This window comes from Anolis sagrei, chromosome 11 (assembly GCF_037176765.1).
Source record: "Anolis sagrei isolate rAnoSag1 chromosome 11, rAnoSag1.mat, whole genome shotgun sequence".
NCBI classification, from domain to species: Eukaryota; Metazoa; Chordata; class Lepidosauria; order Squamata; family Dactyloidae; genus Anolis; species Anolis sagrei.
This window is the reverse complement of record NC_090031.1, coordinates 9,483,830-9,501,826: the sequence shown is the minus strand read 5'-3', so window position 1 is coordinate 9,501,826 and position 17,997 is coordinate 9,483,830. Positions and strand designations below refer to the sequence as shown.

General features: G+C 44.5%; 2 protein-coding genes across 13 annotated transcripts in view; both read right to left on the bottom strand.

Annotated features, from left to right (window-relative positions):
- Positions 1-1,740: 1,740 nt before the first annotated feature.
- Positions 1,741-2,268, bottom strand: LOC137097680 (octapeptide-repeat protein T2-like). The gene has a single exon (XM_067472231.1). It carries the CDS (start codon positions 2,266-2,268, stop codon positions 1,741-1,743), a length of 528 nt encoding a protein of 175 aa, XP_067328332.1.
- Positions 2,269-2,484: 216 nt separating this feature from the next.
- The window catches only part of EHMT1 (euchromatic histone lysine methyltransferase 1), a 165,307-nt gene continuing 149,794 nt past the window's right edge, over positions 2,485-17,997 (bottom strand). For 11 of the 12 annotated variants that reach the window (XM_067471857.1, XM_067471858.1, XM_067471867.1 and 8 more), the window contains 3 exons: positions 14,389-14,467; positions 8,420-8,595; positions 2,485-6,562 (listed from right to left, as the gene is read on the bottom strand). In XM_067471857.1, coding sequence (XP_067327958.1) covers positions 6,361-6,562; positions 8,420-8,595; positions 14,389-14,467 — 457 coding nt within the window. In that variant the 3' untranslated portion in view covers positions 2,485-6,360. The remainder of the gene's footprint in view (positions 6,563-8,419; positions 8,596-14,388; positions 14,468-17,997) is intronic. The other variant, XM_067471866.1, reaches the window with a different exon arrangement.

The window sequence follows — 17,997 nt, the reverse complement described above, 5'->3', positions numbered from 1 at the left end:
ACTGGTATATACTGTATTTTTAGACATCGAAACACAAGGTGTGAAACACAGTCTAGGAACATGGACTGTATGCTAATTTTTAAGAAAGAGAAATGCATAGCCCAAACTAATACTAATCAATAACTATGCTTTTGTTTGGTATTAGGAAGAGCACAAACTTGCTAATAGTGGACTGTGAGGCATTACCGCAACATGGTTTGAGCACTGGGTCGTGTCTTTGGAGACCAGGGTTGAAATCCCTGCTCAGGATACCTTTTGGCAGGTCACACTTTCTCAGCCTCAGAGACAAACAAGCTTCGGAAGATACCTTGGCCAGAAAAACCCAATCACTGGACCACTTTAGAGCCACCATAAGTCATAAACAACCCAAAGGCACACAACAACAATAACAACCCCCCCCCCCCATGAATATGGGTTGCCCCTTTTTTGAGAAACATGCAAACATTCACTGCAGAATCATGGAACCGTACAAGTTGGAAGAGACCTCATGGGCCATCGAATCCAACCCCATTCTGCCAAGAAGCAGGAAAATCGCATTCAAAGCACTCCCGACACATGGTCACCCAGCCTCTGTTTCAAAGCCTCCAAAGAAGGAGCCTCCACCACACAGACCACAGTCACATTGCATGGAAAACCTTAATAGAAGTCTGATTACTCCAGTACTTACTTGGCACTGGGCAAAACCCTGGGAAGACTCAGTTGTCCTTGGACACAGTGAGTTGTTGAATATTCTCTACCAGGCGAGTAAAATCACAACTGCTCCAGTCTCCTCTAAAACTCAAATCTGGATAGCTTTTCTAAGGCTGGTGCCCACATCTTCTCCCAGGTGTTGCTAATCAGGCCAAATGAGCATCTTCCTAACTCCTCTCACATGGCTGGCCCTGGAGTTCCTTCTGATTCAGTTGAGCTCTACTATCAAGCTCTACCCCAGCTTCTTCAACAGTCCAACAATGTCTTGGGAGGTCATGAAATGAACAACCAACTCAGGCCAAAGTTGGGAGCTGAGCTGCCAAAGCCTTGTTCCAAATATCTTCTCATTGGAATGACCACAAAGGCATGACCTTTGGGTCTCCGGATCTCATGGCCTTCCAGTCTCTTTATCTCATGGCCCTTTGGTCTCTGGATCTTATGGCCTTCCAGTTTCTGGATCTCATGGCCGTCCAGTTTCTGGGCCTCATGGCCGTCCAGTCTCTTTATCTCATGGCCTTGTGGTTTCTTTATCTCACGGCCTTTTGGTCATTGGATCTCATGACCTTCTGGTCTCTGGATCTCATGGCCTTTTGTTCTCTGGATCTGATGTCCTTCTGGTCTCTGGATCTCATGGCCTTCCAGTCTCTGGATCTCATGGCCTTTCATTCTCTGGATCTCATGGCCTTCTGGTCTCTTTACCTCATGGCCTTTCATTCTCTGGATATCATGGCCTTTTGTTCTCTGGATCTGATGTCCTTCTGGTCTCTGGATCTCATGGCCTTCCGGTCTCTGGATCTCATGGCCTTTCATTCTCTGGATCTCATGGCCTTCTGGTCTCTTTACCTCATGGCCTTTCATTCTCTGGATATCATGGACTTCTGATCTCTTTATCTCATGGCCTTTCATTCTCTGGATCTCATGGCCTTCTAGTCTCTGGATCTCATGGCCTTCTGATCTCTTTATCTCATAGCCTTTTGTTTTCTGGATCTCATGGCCTTTTGCTCTCTGAATCTCATGTCCTTCTGGTCTCTGGATCTCATGGCCTTCTGGTCACTTTATCTCATAGCCTTCTGGTCTCTGGATCTCATGGCCTTCTGGTCTCTTTACCTGATGGCCTTTCATTCTCTGGATCTCATGGCCTTCTGGTTTCTTTACCTGATGGCTTTTCATTCTCTGGATTTCATGGCCTTCTGATCTCTTTATCTCACGGCCTTTCATTCTCTGGATCTCACGGCCTTCTGGTCTCTTTACCTGATGGCCTTTCATTCTCTGGATCTCATGGCCTTCTGGTTTCTTTACCTGATGGCTTTTCATTCTCTGGATTTCATGGCCTTCTGGTCTCTGGATCTCATGGCCTTCTGATCTTTTTATCTCATGGCCTTTCATTCTCTGGATCTCACGGCCTTCTGGTCTCTTTACCTGATGGCCTTTCATTCTCTGGATCTCATGGCCTTCTGGTCTCTGGATCTCACAGACTTCTGATCTCTTTACCTCATGGCCTTTCATTCTCTGGATCTCATGGCCTTCTGGTCTCTTAACCTCATGGCCTTCTGGTCTCTGGATCTCATGGCCTTTCATTCTCTGGATCTCATGGCCTTCTGGTCTGACCCTGGAGTAGTGAGGTCACTACCTCTGAGGATGCTTGCCCATAGATGCAGGCGAAACGTCAGGAGAGAATGTCTCTAGAACATGGCCATATAGTCCGAAAAACCTACAACAACCCAGTGATTCCGGCCATGAAAGCCTTCAACTATAATAATAATAATAATAATAATAATAATAATAATAATCCCATTATTTCAAAGCACTTTTTATTGATCTCATTGAAAACAGAACAAGGAAATGACAAAGAGCCCAAAAGATGGCACCCTTTTTAAACAGTTGAAAACAGGAAAGGTCGGGGGGCGAAAAAATTCCAAAACAAAAAGGAAACACAAAAAAAACCACCTGGCAATATGAATGGGATTTCAAAGAGGAGGAGAAAAAAGAGAGACAGACCCCAAACCTGGTACTGCACTAGTTACAGTATTTAAAGATATATGAAAGGGAAATTAAAACGACCTGCTTCGCCACCACAGAAAAGGTGGAAACAGATTTAATTTTTTTTTAAATCCTCACTACAATACTAACAAAAATGTCCTGCGGGGTGCGCTTTTTTGTTGTTGTCGTCGTCGTCCCTGCATTTGATACTAAAATCATTTTGTTCTTTTCCCCCCACCCCGGTTTTATTATACAACTGAATTTTATAATTCACGCGGTGAGTAAAAATCACACTCGAATCAGCACCGTTTAAATTGCTCGGGTGGAAGGAACGGGGGGTCGCGGGGGGCTCTTCCGTCCAGGGCCCTCCTCGCAAACCCCCCCCCCCAAAAGTATAAAGAGTTCAATCCAACATTATTGTCGCAACGTGCAGCTTAAGAAGAGGAGAAAAGGAGCCAAATGGGGAAAGAACGAAAGAAAGGAAGGGGCGCTCCCGATACGGCTGCTACCTCCACCTCCACATCCTCCTCCTCTTCGGGATCCGCTTGCTTCGGAAACGCCCATCAAATGCTGGTTTATCTCCCCTCAAAGTCTCTGTTCTGTTATCTTTTTCCCTAAGGTGTTGATGCCATTTAGGACATGTTTCTGGAGGCTTTCGAGCATGACAAAACAGAGGAAGGAAAGAAGAGGGAAGATGAAAAAAAGGGAAGAAGGAGAGGAAAATAAAGTGGAAGTGAATGGAGAATCATTGGGAGAAGGAGGAAAAGAAGCAGGAGAAAACGATAGAAATAGAAGAGGAGAAAGAGGAAGGAAGTAGAGAAAGGAGAAAGAAGAGAAATGATCTAAAAGAGGAGAAGAAAGTGGAGGAGAATCACGGAAAAGGAGGAAGGAGGTGACGAACAAAGAGGGGATGAAGGAGGAAAAGAAGCAGGAGAAAACGATGATGAAATAGAAGAAGAAGAAGAAAGAAGAGGAGAACGAGGAAGGAAGTAGAGAAAGGATCTGAAAGAAGAGAAGAAAGCGGAGGAGAATCATGGAAAAGAAGGGAGGTGAAGAACAAAGAGGAGGAATGAGGTGAAGACAAGAGGTGCAATCATCAAAGAGAGGATGAAGGAGGAAAAGAAGCAGGAGAGAACGATGATGAAATAGAAGAAGAGGAAGAAAGAGGAGTAGAAGGAGGAAAGAAGTAGAGAAAAGAGAAAGAACAGAAAGGATCTAAAAGAAGAGAAGAAAGTGGAGGGGAATCATGGGAAAGGAGGGAGGTGAAGAACAAAGAGGACGAATGAGGTGAAGGAAAGTGGATGATCATGAAGGGAAGAGAAAGGAGGAAGAGGAGGAAGAGGACTATTATGAAGGACAGAAGGAAGGGGAGGAAGTCAAGAGGGCCTATCAGCGAAGAGAGGATGAAGAAGAAGTAGAAGAGGAGATGGAGGAAGAATGATAATGAGGAAACGAAGAGGAGGAGGAAGAATAGGCAGACAATCATGAAGGACAGGAGAAGGAAGACGAGAGGTGCAATCATCAAAGAGAGGATGAAGGAAAGGAAGAAAGAAGAGGAGACAGAAAGAGGAGAGAAGAAAGAGGGGAGGAGGAGAATCATGGAAAAGGAGGAAGGAGGTGAAGAATGAAGAGGAGGAATGAGGCGAAGGGAAGTGGATGATCATGAAGGGAAGAGAAAGGAGAAGTAGAGGAGATGGACAATCATGAAGGACAAGACATCAAAGAGAGGATGAAGGAAAGGAAGAAAGAAGGGGAGACAGAGGAGGGAGGAAGCAGAGAAAGGAGGGCGAAGAGAAAAAAAGTGCAAAGAAGAGAAGAACGAGGGGAGGAGGAGAATCATGGAAAAGGAGGAAGAAGTGAAGAATGAAGAGGAGGAATGAGGTGAAGGAAAGTGGAAGATCATGAAGGGAAAAGAAAGGAGGAAGAGGAGATGGACTATTATGAAGGACAGAAGGAGGGGGAGGAAAACAAGAGGGGCAATCAGCAAAGAGAGGATGAAGAAGTAGAAGAAGAGGAGATATAGGTAGAGATGATAATGAGGAGACAAAGAAAGAGGAGGAGGAGGAAGGGTAGGCAGACAATCATGAAGGACAGGAGGAGGAAGACAAGAGGCGCAATCATCAGAGAGGATGAAGGAGAAGACAAAAGAAGAGGAGATGGAGGAAGGAAGCAGAGAAGAGAAAGAAACTGAAAGAGAAGAAAGGGGGAGGAGGAGAATCATGGAAAAGGAGGAATGAGGCAAAGAAAAGTGGATGATCATGAAGGGAAAGGAGAAAGGAGAAGGGGAGGCAGACAATCATGAAGGACAGAAAGAGGAAGACCAGAGGGGCCATCATCTAAGAGGATGAAAAAGAAGAAGAAGAAAGAAGTGGAGATGGAGGAAGAGGAAATGATCATGAGAAGGAAGGAGACAAAGAAAGAGGAAGAGGAGGCAGACAATCATGAAGGACAGGAGGAGGAAGAGAAGAGGGGCAATCATCAAAGAGGATGGAGAAGAAGAAGAAAACAGAGACAGAGGAAGAGGAAATGATGATGAAGAAGAAGGAGACAAAGAGAGAGAAGGAGGAGGAGGAGGAGAATAATGAGTGACAGTAGGAGGAAGACAAGAGGGGCAATCATCAAAGAAGATAGAGAAGAAGAAGAAGAAGAAAGAAGTGGAGATGGAGGAAGAGGAAATGATGATGAAGAGGAAAGAGACAAAGAAAGAAAGAGGAAGAAGAGGAGGCGGACAATCATGAAGGACAGGAGGAGGAAGAGAAGAGGATGGAGAACAGGAAGAAAGAAGTAGAGATGGAGGAAGAAGAGATTATCATGAGAAGGAAGGAGACAAAGAAAGGGGAAGAAGAGGAGGCGGACAATCATGAAGGACAGGAGGAGGAAACAAGATGGACAATCATCAAAGAGAGAATGAAGGAGAAGAAGAAAGAAGAAGAGACGGAAGAAGAGATGATCATGAGAAGGAAGGAGACAAAGAAAGAGGAGGAGGAAGAAGAAAAATATGGACAACAAGAGGAAGAAAGAGAGAAAGACAAGGTGGAAGAAGAGCAAGACTAAGTGGGAAAGAGAAGAGAGAGGAGGTGAAATAACGTACTAGGGAGAGAAGGGGCAAGAGCTGGTCTGTAATGGAGAAGACACTTTGATGGGGAGCTTCCAGGCCCGGGACAACTGGAACGGAGGGGAAATGAGAGGCTAACTGCTAATTCTGGGCAGGCACGTTGTTTCCAAGCGGAGAAGGACAACACCGTTCTCCATCTTCCGGCGGCGTCCACAAAAGGGAAGTAAGGTCCGGTGGTAGGTGAGCAAAGGCCGCCCCGCTGAGCTGTGAGAAAGAATCGGCAGCGTCAAGTATTCAGAGTTTTTAGTACAAGGGGAACGGAGCGCAGCTTGACCATTCGAGCCTTCGTTTGGGAGAGAGAGGCCGACTTCTCCCTTGGCTCGTAACGGGGGACGGGAGGGAGCAGCTGCGCAGGATCCCTGTTTTTGTCACGACAACACGCCATCCATCCTTCTGTCCCTCCAAAAAGAGTTGTGGGGGTGCCTTGCTACCCGGAGGACTGCTACCTTCTGGGGGCTTCCCTTCTTCTTCAGGAGAGGAACATGGAAATGCTTTCAATCTGTGGCTGTTCTTTTTGGTGACCGGGGTGGGGTGGGGTGTGCAGTTGTGGTGTCAAAGGGGGGACAAGGAAGTCCTCAAAAGGGGGTGCTGGCTGCTGCTACCGTTGCTGCTGCAGAGCTGGTGTCGGGGAGTCTGTTTTCGGGGGCCTCCGGGGAGAGCGATGGGCTCGCCAGCCGCTGAGCCAAGGCGGCGGTGGAGTGCCTGCACTTCGGAGAGCCGCACAGGCAACTGAAGTACTTGCCCTTGATGTTCCAGAACCTTTCGCCATAGTCGAACCTGGGAAGAAGAGAGATGAGGCCCAGTTAAGCGAGAGTTAAACCCTTGTTTTGCTGAACTGCTGACTGGAAGGTTGGCAGCAGCTTAGTACACCTCAGTGTTAGTTGCCCTCAGTCTGAGAGAGGCCTCAGTGTGAGGTAAACCTCAGTGTTAGTTGCCCTCAGTCTGAGAGAGGCCTCACTGTGAGGTAAATCTCAGGATTAGTAGGCCCTAACTCCTGTCAACCCAGTGAGGCAGCAGCTTAGTACACCTCAGTGTTAGTTGCCCTCAGTCTGAGAGAGGCCTCAGTGTGAGGTAAACCTCAGTGTTAGTTGCCCTCAGTCTGAGAGAGGCCTCAGTGGGAGGTAAACCTCAGGGTTAGTAGGCCCTAACTCCTGCCAACCTGTGAGGCAGCAGCTTAGTACACCTCAGTATGAAGAGGCTTCAGTCTGAGAAAGGCCTCAGTGTGAGGTAAACCTCAGAGTTAGTAGGCTCTAACTCCTGCCAACCTAGTGAGGCAGCAGCTTAGTAGACCTCAGTGTTAGTTGCCCTCAGTATGAAGAGGCTTTACTCTGAGAGAGGCCTCAGTGTGAGGTAAATCTCACGGTTAGTAGGCTCTAGCTCCTGCCAACCTAGTGAGGCAGCAGCTTAGTACACCTCAGTGTTAGTTGCCCTCACTATGAAAAGGCTTCAGTCTGAGAGAGGCCTCAGTGTGACGTAAACCTCAGGGTTAATAGGCTCTAGTTCCTGCCAACCCAGTAAGGCAGCAGCTTAGTACACCTCAGTGTTAGTTGCCCTCAGTATGAAAAGGATTCAGTCTGAGAGAGGCCTCAGTGTGAGGTAAACCTCAGGGTTAGTAGGCCCTAACTCCTGCCAACCTGTGAGGCAGCAGCTTAGTACACCTCAGTATGAAGAGGCTTCAGTCTGAGAGAGGCCTCAGTGTGACGTAAACCTCAGGGTTAATAGGCCCTAGTTCCTGCCAACCTAGTGAGGCAGCAGCTTAGCACACCTCAGTTGCCCTCAGTATGAAGAGGCTTCAATCTGAGAAAGGCCTCAGTGTGAGGTAAACCTCAGGGTTAGTAGGCCCTAACTCCTGCCAACCCACTGAGGCAGCAGTTTAGTAGACCTCAGTGTTAGCTGCCCTCAGTATGAAGAGGCTACAGTCTGAGAGGGGCCTCAGTGTGAGGTGAACCTCAGGTTAGTAGGCTCTAGCTCCGGCCAACCCAGTGAGGCAGCAGCTTAGTACACCGCAGTATGAAGAGGCTTCAGTCTGAGAGAGGCCTCAGTGTGAGGTAAATCTCAGGGTTAGTAGGCCCTAACTCCTGCCAACCTAGTGAGGCAGCAGCTTAGCACACCTCAGTTGCCCTCAGTATGAAGGGGCTTCAATCTGAGAAAGGCCTCAGTGTGAGGTAAACTTCACGGTTAGTAGGCCCTAACTCCTGCCAACCCACTGAGGCAGCAGTTTACTAGACCTCAGTGTTAGCTGCCCTCAGTATGAAGAGGCTACAGTCTGAGAGGGGCCTCAGTGTGAGGTGAACCTCAGGTTAGTAGGCTCTAGCTCCTGCCAACCCAGTGAGGCAGCAGATTAGTACACCTCAGTGTTAGTTACCCTCATTCTGAGAGAGGCCTCAGTGTGAGGCCAACCTCAGGGTTAGTAGGCCTAACTCCTGCCAACCTAGTGAGGCAGCAGCTTAGTACACCTCAGTGTTAGTTGCCCTCGGTATGAAGAGGCTTCAGTCTGAGAGAGGCCTCAGTGTGAGATAAACCTCAGGGTTAGTAGGCCCTAGCTCCTGCCAACCCAGTGAGGCAGCAGCTTAGTAGACCTCAGTGTTAGTTGCCCTCAGTATGAAGAGGCTTCAGTCTCCGACCAAGACTTACCCAATCTCGTCTCCCGCCTGGATGTGTCTGCTGCTGAAGAAGGCAATTCTAGGGAAACGCAGGTCCTGATGGGACATGAAGACGCGGACGGCAATGAGGTTTGGCTCGCAGAAATGGTTGATGAAGCGGCTGATGTTGCCATAGAAGCGGGCATCTATGCAGTAGACGTCTCTGTCCTAAGGAAGACATAGGGAGCAAAGGCGATCCATCACACTGACCGATGCATATCTTAGTGCCCTGTTTTTGGGTATATCTGACCTGCTGATTCCAAAAATGGCACCCGTTTCCCTCTATCAGCTCTAGTTTTTTAGATACAACATTATAGAAAACCATAATAACTGTATGGCTGTATGGCCATGTTCCAGGAGCACTCACTCCTGACGTTTCACCCACATCTATGGCCAACATTGTGAAGTCTGTTGGAAACTAGACAAGAGGGGTTTATATATCTATGGAATGTCCAGGGTGGTAGAAAGAACTCTTGTCTGTTGGAGACTAGTGTGAATTTTGCCACTGATTACCTTGATCAGCACTGAATGGCCTTGCAGCTTCAAAGCCTGGCTGCCTCCTGCCTGGGGGATCCTTTGTTGGGAGGTGCTAGCTGGCCCTGATTGTTTCTTGTCTGAAATCCCCCCCCCTTTTTTTTTTAGTATTTCTCTTTATTTACTGTCCTGATTCTTGAATTTTCAATGCTATGTTCAGCAAAGGGCAAGAGGAATCCTTTCACCTCTGTAGGAATCTACTGTATACCATGCAGCTGTGGACAAGTCCCTATTATTATTATTATTATTATTATTATTATTATTATTATTAGGTCCAACAAACCCAAGTGTGAATGTTGCAATTGGACACCTTGATGAGCATTGAATGGCCTTGCAGCTTCAATGCCTGGCTGCTTCCTGCCTAGTTCCCAACAGATTTTACAACCTCTGAGGATGCCTGCCACAGATGTTGTTGTTGTTGTTATTATTATTATTGATATGATTATTGGGAGAAACAAGACTTCACAACCTCTGAGGATGCCTGCCACAGAAGTTGTTGTCGTTGTTGTTGCTATTATTATTATTGTTATTATTATTATTAGTGCTAATACAGTCTATCCAATGCAATTGTCTGAATTCGCACCCTGAATTTTTATTTATTTATTTACCATATTTTTATACCACCTTTCTCAGCCCGAAGGCGACTCAAGGCGTTTTACAATCGGCATAATTCAATCCCCCCGACAACATAAAGTATAGTTAAAACATTAACATATAGTATAAACCATATAAAAACAATAAAAGCAATACAAAACAATAAAACACAAGTCCTCGGCGTCTCATTATTAATAACCCCAGGAACAGGCCTAAAAACCAAAGCACCAAGGGAAAAAAGTCTACATAGGGACCACCAAACCCAAGTGTGAATGTTGCAATTGGCCACCTTGATTAGCACTAAATGGCCTTGCAGCTTCAAAGCCTGGCTGCTTCCTGCCTAGTTTCCAACAGACTTCACAACCTCTGAGGATGCCTGCCACAGTTGTTGTTGTTGTCATTATTAACACCATCGTGAGGTCATATTATTATTATTATTATTATTATTATTATTATTATTATTTGAAACACCACAAGATGAGTCCACAGCAGACACTCTGCTGGCTGTTGTATTGGATCACATGTCGGACACTTCCCAAGTGTCTAGGACTGTGTGATGTATCGGCGAATAATGCGTGCAGATCCCAGTAAGGTGGCCTTCTGCAGCTGGCAAATGGTAATTTTGTCAGTGCCGATTGTGTTTAAGTGCAGGCCAAGGTCTTTAGGCACTGCACCCAGTGTGCCGATCACCACTGGGACCACTTTTACTGGCTTGTGCAGTTCGATCTTTAAATCCTCATATTGTGTCACCTTTTCCAGTTGTTTCTCTTCAATCCTGCTGTCACCTGAGATTGCAACATCTACAATCCATACTTTGTTGTTGTTGTTGTTATTATTATTATTACTATTATTATTATTTGTATATAATAATATATAATATACTAGCCGTTCCCTGCCACCCGTTGCTGTGTCCCAGTCTCTATAAATGTATTTTGTGTGTGTATATATGTGTTTATATATTTGTGTATCTGTGTATATATGTGTGTTTGTGCCTGTGTGTGTGTGTGTGTGTGTGTGTATATATATATATATATATATATATATATATATATGGGTGCATATATGTGTGTGTGAAGATGTATATATATGTGTGTATATATTTGTGTGTTTATATGTGTATATGTATATTATGTATAAGTGTGTGTATGTGTGTGTGTGTGTGTGTGTATATATATATATATATATATGGGTGCATATATGTGTGTGCATATGTGTGTGTGAAGATGTGTATATATGTGTGTATATATTTGTGTGTTTATATGTATATTATGTGTGTGTGTGTGTATGGGTGCATATTTGTGTGTGCATATGTGTGTGTGAAGATGTGTATATATGTGTGTATATATTTGTGTGTTTATATGTGTATATGTATATTATGTATATGTGTGTGCTTGTCTATATGCATATTTGTGTTTATATATGTGTGCATGTGTATATTTGTGTGTGCATGTTTATATATGTGTGTGTGTGTATGTAGATGTATGTGTGTGTATATTTGTGTGTACTTGGGTATATATATACACATGTTTGTATGTGTGCATGTGTATATGTACATGAGTATGAGAGTGTGTGTGTGTGTATTTTGGGGTATGGTATATTTTGGGGATTTTTAAGTCTGTTCTGCTGGGTTTTGTTGTTGTTGTTGTAATTTTAGGGGTGATGAACACTCATTGGTCTTTTAGGGGTGTATTATCCCAATTTTGTGACAATTTGTCCAGTGATTTCTGAGTTATGTTAATCTCACAAACGAACATTACATTTTTATTTATATATATTTATTATTATTATTATTATTATTATTATTATTATTATTATTATTAGCACTAATGCAGTGTATCCAATGCAATTGTCTGAATTAACACCCTGAATAACCCCAGGAACAGGCCTAAAAACCAAAGCACCAAAGGGGAAAAAAAGTATTTATTTTTTGGTTGAGCTGCCACTAGACTTCAAACTTTCCTGGACTGCGGTGATGCTTTCGGCCGATTCATTTCAAGAATATAAACAAAAGCTTTAATAAGATATCTCAAATGAATTGCCAGCCACAGATTTCCCTAACTAGATGAGGTAGGCTACAACTCCCATCACATGCCCCCAGCCAACAAGGGATGGGAGTTGTAGCTCAGCATCAAGTTGGAGAACACTAAGGGAAAGAATACCAGTCAAACACCTAAGACAATAACACCCAAAACAAAACAAAACTTGCTAACACAGTACGATGGTTTCCTCCCACCTTTTGTATCCACTCATGGATCTCCCCAAAACCACGTTTCTAGGCATCCAAGCACAATCTTCACATTGTTTATTTGGAAGCTCTAGCTTCTTCCCTTGTTCTGACTCCAAACTCAGCAGCCTCTCATTGCAGACATAGACAGAGCGGAAATTAATCCTTTTACTGTGTTGTCGAAGGCTTTCATAGCCAGAATCACTGGACTGCTGTGAGCTTTCCAGGCTGTCTGGCCATGTTCCAGAAGCATTCTCTCCTGATGTTTCGCCCACATCTACAGCAGGCATCCTCAGAGGTTGTTGGAAACTAGGAAAGTGAGGTTTATATATCTACGGAATAATTTCCAAGGTGGGAGAAAGAACTCTTGTCTGCTTGAGGCAATGCTGCAACTGGTCGTGCTGATTAGCATTGAATGGCCTTGCAGCTTCAAAGCCTGGATGCTTACTGCCTGGGGGAATCCTTTGTTGGAAGGTGTTGTCTGGCCATTAAGAAATGCGGCTACAATGTCTTAAATCAAGAAATATGTTCCTAAGATCCACAGAGATACTTGAAGGAATACCTCAGCAAGCGAGAGTCCAAAAGTGGCAGGCTAAAACTCAGAACCTCAATCAGTGGCTAATGTCGGATGAGAGATTGGGCACACAGAAGACTGGGCTACTTGGAAAGCGCTGAACGGACTGCGCTCTGGCACCACGAGATGCAGAGCCAATCTTAAGAAATGGGGCCACAAAGTGGAATCCACGACATGCGAGTTTGGAGAAGAGCGAACCACTGACCACTTACAACAATGTGGCCTGAGCCGTGCCACATGCACAATGGTGGGCCTTCTTACAGTGACACCAGAAGCAGCTTCTGGTCAAAGGAAATTTAGTATAATGCCAAGTGTTTAACTTTGTGTTTTTAAATACATTATAACTGTACCCTCAATTTGCTTCTGACGCAATAAATAAAAAAATAAGCTGGCCCTGACTGTTTCCTATCTGGAATTGCCCATGAGGTCTCTTCCAACTCTATGATTCTATGATTCTATGAAACCTCATTTTCCTAGTTCCCAACAGACATTATTATTATTATTAGTAGTAGTAGTAGTAGTAGTAGTAGTAGTACTTCGCCCAAAGCTGGAGATGAGCACCACTTCCAGAGCCGGAAATGAAAGGAGAAGCCTTTGCCTTAAATACAAAGGCAAAGGCTTCTCCTTTCATTTCCGGCTCCGGAAGTGGTGCTCATCTCCGGCTATGGGCGAAGTAATAATAATAATAATAATAATAATAATAATAATAATAATACTTCACCCAAAGCTGGAGATGAGCACCACTTCCAGAGCCGGAAATGAAAGGAGAAGCCTTTGCTTTTGTATTTAAGTGGTGCTCATCTCCGGCTTTGGGCGAAGTACCAATAATAATAATAATAATAATAATAATAATAATAATAATAATAATATGAGTACTTTGCCCAAAGCTGGAGATGAGCACCACCTCCAGAGCCAAAAATGAAAGGAGAAGCCTTTGCCTTAAATACAAAGGCAAAGGCTTCTCCTTTCATTTCTGGCTCTGGAGGTGGTGCTCATCTTTGGCTTTGGGCGAAGTACTACTACTACTACTACTACTACTACTACTACTAATAATAATAATAATAATAATAATATGAGTACTTTGTCCAAAGCTGGAGATGAGCATCACCTCCAGAGCCGGAAATGAAAGGAGAAGCCTTAAATACAAAGGCAAAGGCTTCTGCTTTCATTTCCGGCTCTGGAGGTGGTGCTCATCTCCGGCTTTGGGCAAAGTACTCAATAATAATAATAATAATAATAATAATAATAATAATAATAATATGGAGCCCTCGGTGGCGCAGTGGGTTAAACCTCTGTGCTGGCAGGACTGAAGACCGACAGGTTGCAGGTTCGAATCCGGGGAGAGGCGGATGAGCTCCCTCTATCAGCTCCAGCTCCTCATGCAGGGACATGAGAGAAGCCTCCCACAAGGATGATAAAAACATCAAAATCATCCAGGCATCCCCTGGGCAACGTCCTTGCAGACAGCCAATTCTCTCACACCAGGAGTCACTACTGACACGACAATAATAATAATAATAATAATTATAATAATAAGTATGTCACTGTAATGTTTACCTGTGTCTGTTTATATGCTGTAATCTGCTATGAGTCCCCTACTCCCACCCTGGTATATAAACCCCACTTGCCTAGTTTCCAACAGAACTCACAACCTCTGAGGATGCCTGCCATAGATGTGGGAGAAACGTCAGGAGAGAATGCTTCTGGAACATTAACAGCCCTGAAAACTCACAGTAACCTAGTGATTCCAGCCATGAAAGTCTTCGACAACACATTACACTGCTCCCGAAGAGAGAGGATTGCAGAAGCCTTTGCCAATGAGTGATCCTCAGCGAAAACATCGACCCGTGCTATTTCTGAACCGTCACCCCGCGATGGTCCCTCTCCTTCTAAAGGCGAAAAGAGCTTTCCCAAGCACCAGATTGCTCTGCTTCCGCGTGAACAGGGAGGAGGGGGGAAAAGGGCAGGGAGGGTTTCATTTTAGCACTTCGGCATTTCCCCAGGAGTCCGTAATTTATTTATTTCCAAAGACTACCTTGTTGCCAAGGTCAAAAAGATAGCAGTCTTCTTCACGTACGTTTGCCTCGGAATCGGAAATCAGCTCTCCAACGTACCTGGCGGACAACAAAAATGGCAAATTAGAGACAGAAGGACTAAAAGGAGACTGAAGATCAAGATCAAGCCATCACTGGAACTAGGAACATGGGTTTGTATATCTATGGAAAGACCATTGTGGGACAAAGGACTCTTGTCTGTTGGAGCTAGGTGTGAATGTTTCAATTGTCCACCTTGGTTAGCATTTGATAGCCTGGCAGTGCTTGGAGCAATCTTTTGTTGTCCCTGATTGGTTTCCCTCTGCTGCAATCGGGGACATCTAATCACCTCTCAACAAAAGATTGCTCCAGGCACTGCCAGGCTATCAAATGCTAATCAAGGTGGTCAGTTGAGATATTTTATTTATTTATTTATTTATTTGGAACTTTTATATACCGGTCTTCTCAGGCCTCAGGCCGGTTTACAACAAGATTCATGAACAGTAGTTTACAAACATCACACCCCATAACATACTAATACATAAAATACATTAAAAAGCGGTCATATACTTAAACAAGGCCAAGTCGTCAAAGAGAAATCAAAATCCATTATTCATTACCATCCGTCCGTGTGGTCAAATGTTATTGACTTACTCATCACACCTAGCTCCAGCAGACAGGAGTCCTTTGTCCCACCCTGGTCTTTCCACAGATATATAAACCCATTTTCCTAGTTGCAACAGACCTCACTACCTCTGAGGATGCTTGCCATAGATGCAGGCAAAACATCAGGAGAGAATGCCTCTAGAACATGGCCATATAACCCGAAAAAACTCACAACAGCCCAGTGATTCCGGCCATGAAAGCCTTCGACAATACATTCAAGCCATCACGATTTGCAGTCTTAGTAGACCGCAAGCCGAACATGAGTTTGAACAGTTTAATGCAGAGCTCAAAAAACTGCATCACTAGGAGGATAATGTCTAGAAGGGCGACTCAAATGATCAAGGGTCTGGAGAACAACCCCCATGAGGAGCGGCTTAAAGAGCTGCACATATTTAGCCTGAAGAAGAGAAGGCTGAGAGGAGACATGATAGCCATGTAAAAATAAAATGTGTCCAGAGGAGGGTGACTAAAATGATCAAGGGTCTGGAGAACAAGCCCTGTGAGGAGCGGCTTAAAGAGCTGGGCATGTTTAGCCTGAAGAAGAGAAGGTTGAGAGGAGACATGATAACCATGTATAAATACGTGAGGGGAAGTCATAGAGAGGAGGGAATGAACTTGTTTTGTGCTGCCCTGGAGACTAGGATGCAAAACAATTTTTTAATTTTTTGTTTTGTTATTCTTATGGTTATGTTGTTTTTTACTTTGTATGTTTTGTGATGTTACCTGGGAACCACTCTGAGTCTCCTCGGAGAGATGGAGCAGTATATAAATAAAGATTATTATTATTATTATTATTATTATTATTATTATTATTACTATTATTTTGTTGTGTCAGGAGTGACCTGAGAAACTGCAAGTCGCTTCTGGTGTGAGAGAATTGGCCGCCTGCAAGGACGTTACCCAGGGGATGCCTGGATGATTTTTTGATGTTTTATCATCTTTGTGGGAGGCTTCTTTCATGTCCCCGCATGAGGAGCTGGAGCTGATAGAAGGAGCTCATCCGCCTCTCCCTGGATTCAAACCTGCGACCTGTCGGTCTTCAGTCCTGCCAGCACAAGGGTTTAACCCACTGCGCCACTGGGGGCTCCTGCAAAACAATGGCTTCAAACTACAAGAAAGAAGATTCCATCTGAACATTAGGAAGAACTTCCTGACTGTGAGAGCCGTTCAGCAGTGGAACTCCCTGCCCCGGAGTGTAGTAGAAGCTCCTCCTTTGGAAACTTTTAAACAGAGGCTGGATGGCCATCTGTCGGGGGTGCTTTGAATGCAATTTTCCTGCTTCTTGGCAGAATGGGGTTGGACCGAATGGCCCATGAGGTCTCTTCCAACTCTAGGATTCTGATCTATGAGATCAGGCATGGGCAAACTTTGGCTTTCCGGGTGTTTTGGACTTCAACGCGAGTCCAGTTAAATATTAGGAAGAACTAATGGCAAGAGCTGTTCGGGAGTGGAAATTGCTTCTTTGGAGTCTATCTTGCGCATGGAAAGCTGCCTTCATGGCATGGCTCCTTCTCTTTCGGCCTTCCCGAGGCTCTGACTTTGCATCTCATCGCAATGCCGTTTTGTAGCATTGCAGAGGCAGTAAAAAATGCACCTGAGTGGCAAGCTGCTCTGGAGATTCAGGCTGATTTGAGCACTGCAAACAAACAACACCAAACAAACCCTGCCGATGTCCCCCAAGGACCCAGGTATTCCTAATTCGAGGACATTTACTGATATTTAATCTCAAACTACCCAACCTCTGGTTTTCATTCCGTGGCCGAAAATACGATAATTTTTGGCCAGTTGGTGGCAATGGGTGGGCTTACATCCGGCACAATTCGGCGCCATGACATAAAAATAATACATACAGAATTGCATATAAAACATAGTAAATTAGTTTTAAAATAAAAAGAACATTAATAAAAAGTGCAATAATACTGGCTGTCTAGCCTTATGGAGAAATGAATTCAGCGAGCACAACACAATCGGAAGCCTATCCATAGTCCATTTTCCATAACACTATAATTATTACCACTAGCTGTACCCGCCACACCTTCCCTCCTTCTTTTTCTCCTTCTTTCTTTCTCTCCTTCCTTCCCTCCCTCTTTCCTTCCTTCCCTTTTTCTTTCCCTTCTTCTTCCTTCCTTCTCTATCTGTTTCTTTTCTCGCTCCCTTTGCTCTTTGGTTCCATCCTTCCTTCCCTCCCTCTTTCTCTTTCGTTCCTTCTCTCCTTCCTTCCCTCTTTCACTTTTTTTATTTCATTCTCTCCTTCCTTCCTTCTTTACCCTTCTGTCTTTCCTTCTTTATCTCCTTCCCTCCTTCTTTCCTTCCTTCCTTCTCTACCCTTTTTTCTTTCCTTCCTTTTCTCCTTCCCTCTTTCTCTCCCCCCTTCCTTCTCTACCTTTTTTCCTTCCTTCTCTCCTTCCCTCCTTCTTTCCCTCCTTCCTTCCTTCTCTACCTTTCTTTCTTTCCTTCTTTCTCTCCTTCTTTCCCCTCTTCTTTCCCTCCTTCCTTCTCTATTCTTCTTTCTTTCCTTCCTTCTCTCCCTCCTTCCTTCCCTCTTTCACTTTTTTATTTCATTCTCTCCCTCCTTCTCTCCTTCCTTCCTTCTCTACCCTTCTGTCTTTCCTTCTTTATCTCCTTCCCTCCTTCTTTCCTTCCTTCCTTCTCTACCCTTCTTTCCTTCTCTACCCTTCTTTCCTTCTCTACCCTTCTTTCTTTCCTTCCTTTTCTCCTTCCCTCTTTCTCTCCCCCTTCTCTCCTCCCTTGCTTCTCTACCTTTCTTTTTTCTCTTCCTTCTCTCCTTCTTTCCCTTCTTCCTTCTCTACCTTTCTTTCTCTCCTTCTTTCCCTTCTTCTTTCCCTCCTTCCTTCTCTACCTTTCTTTCTTTCCTTCTTTCTCTCCTTCTCTCCCTTCTTCTTTCCCTCCTTCCTTCTCTATTCTTCTTTCTTTCCTTCCTTCTC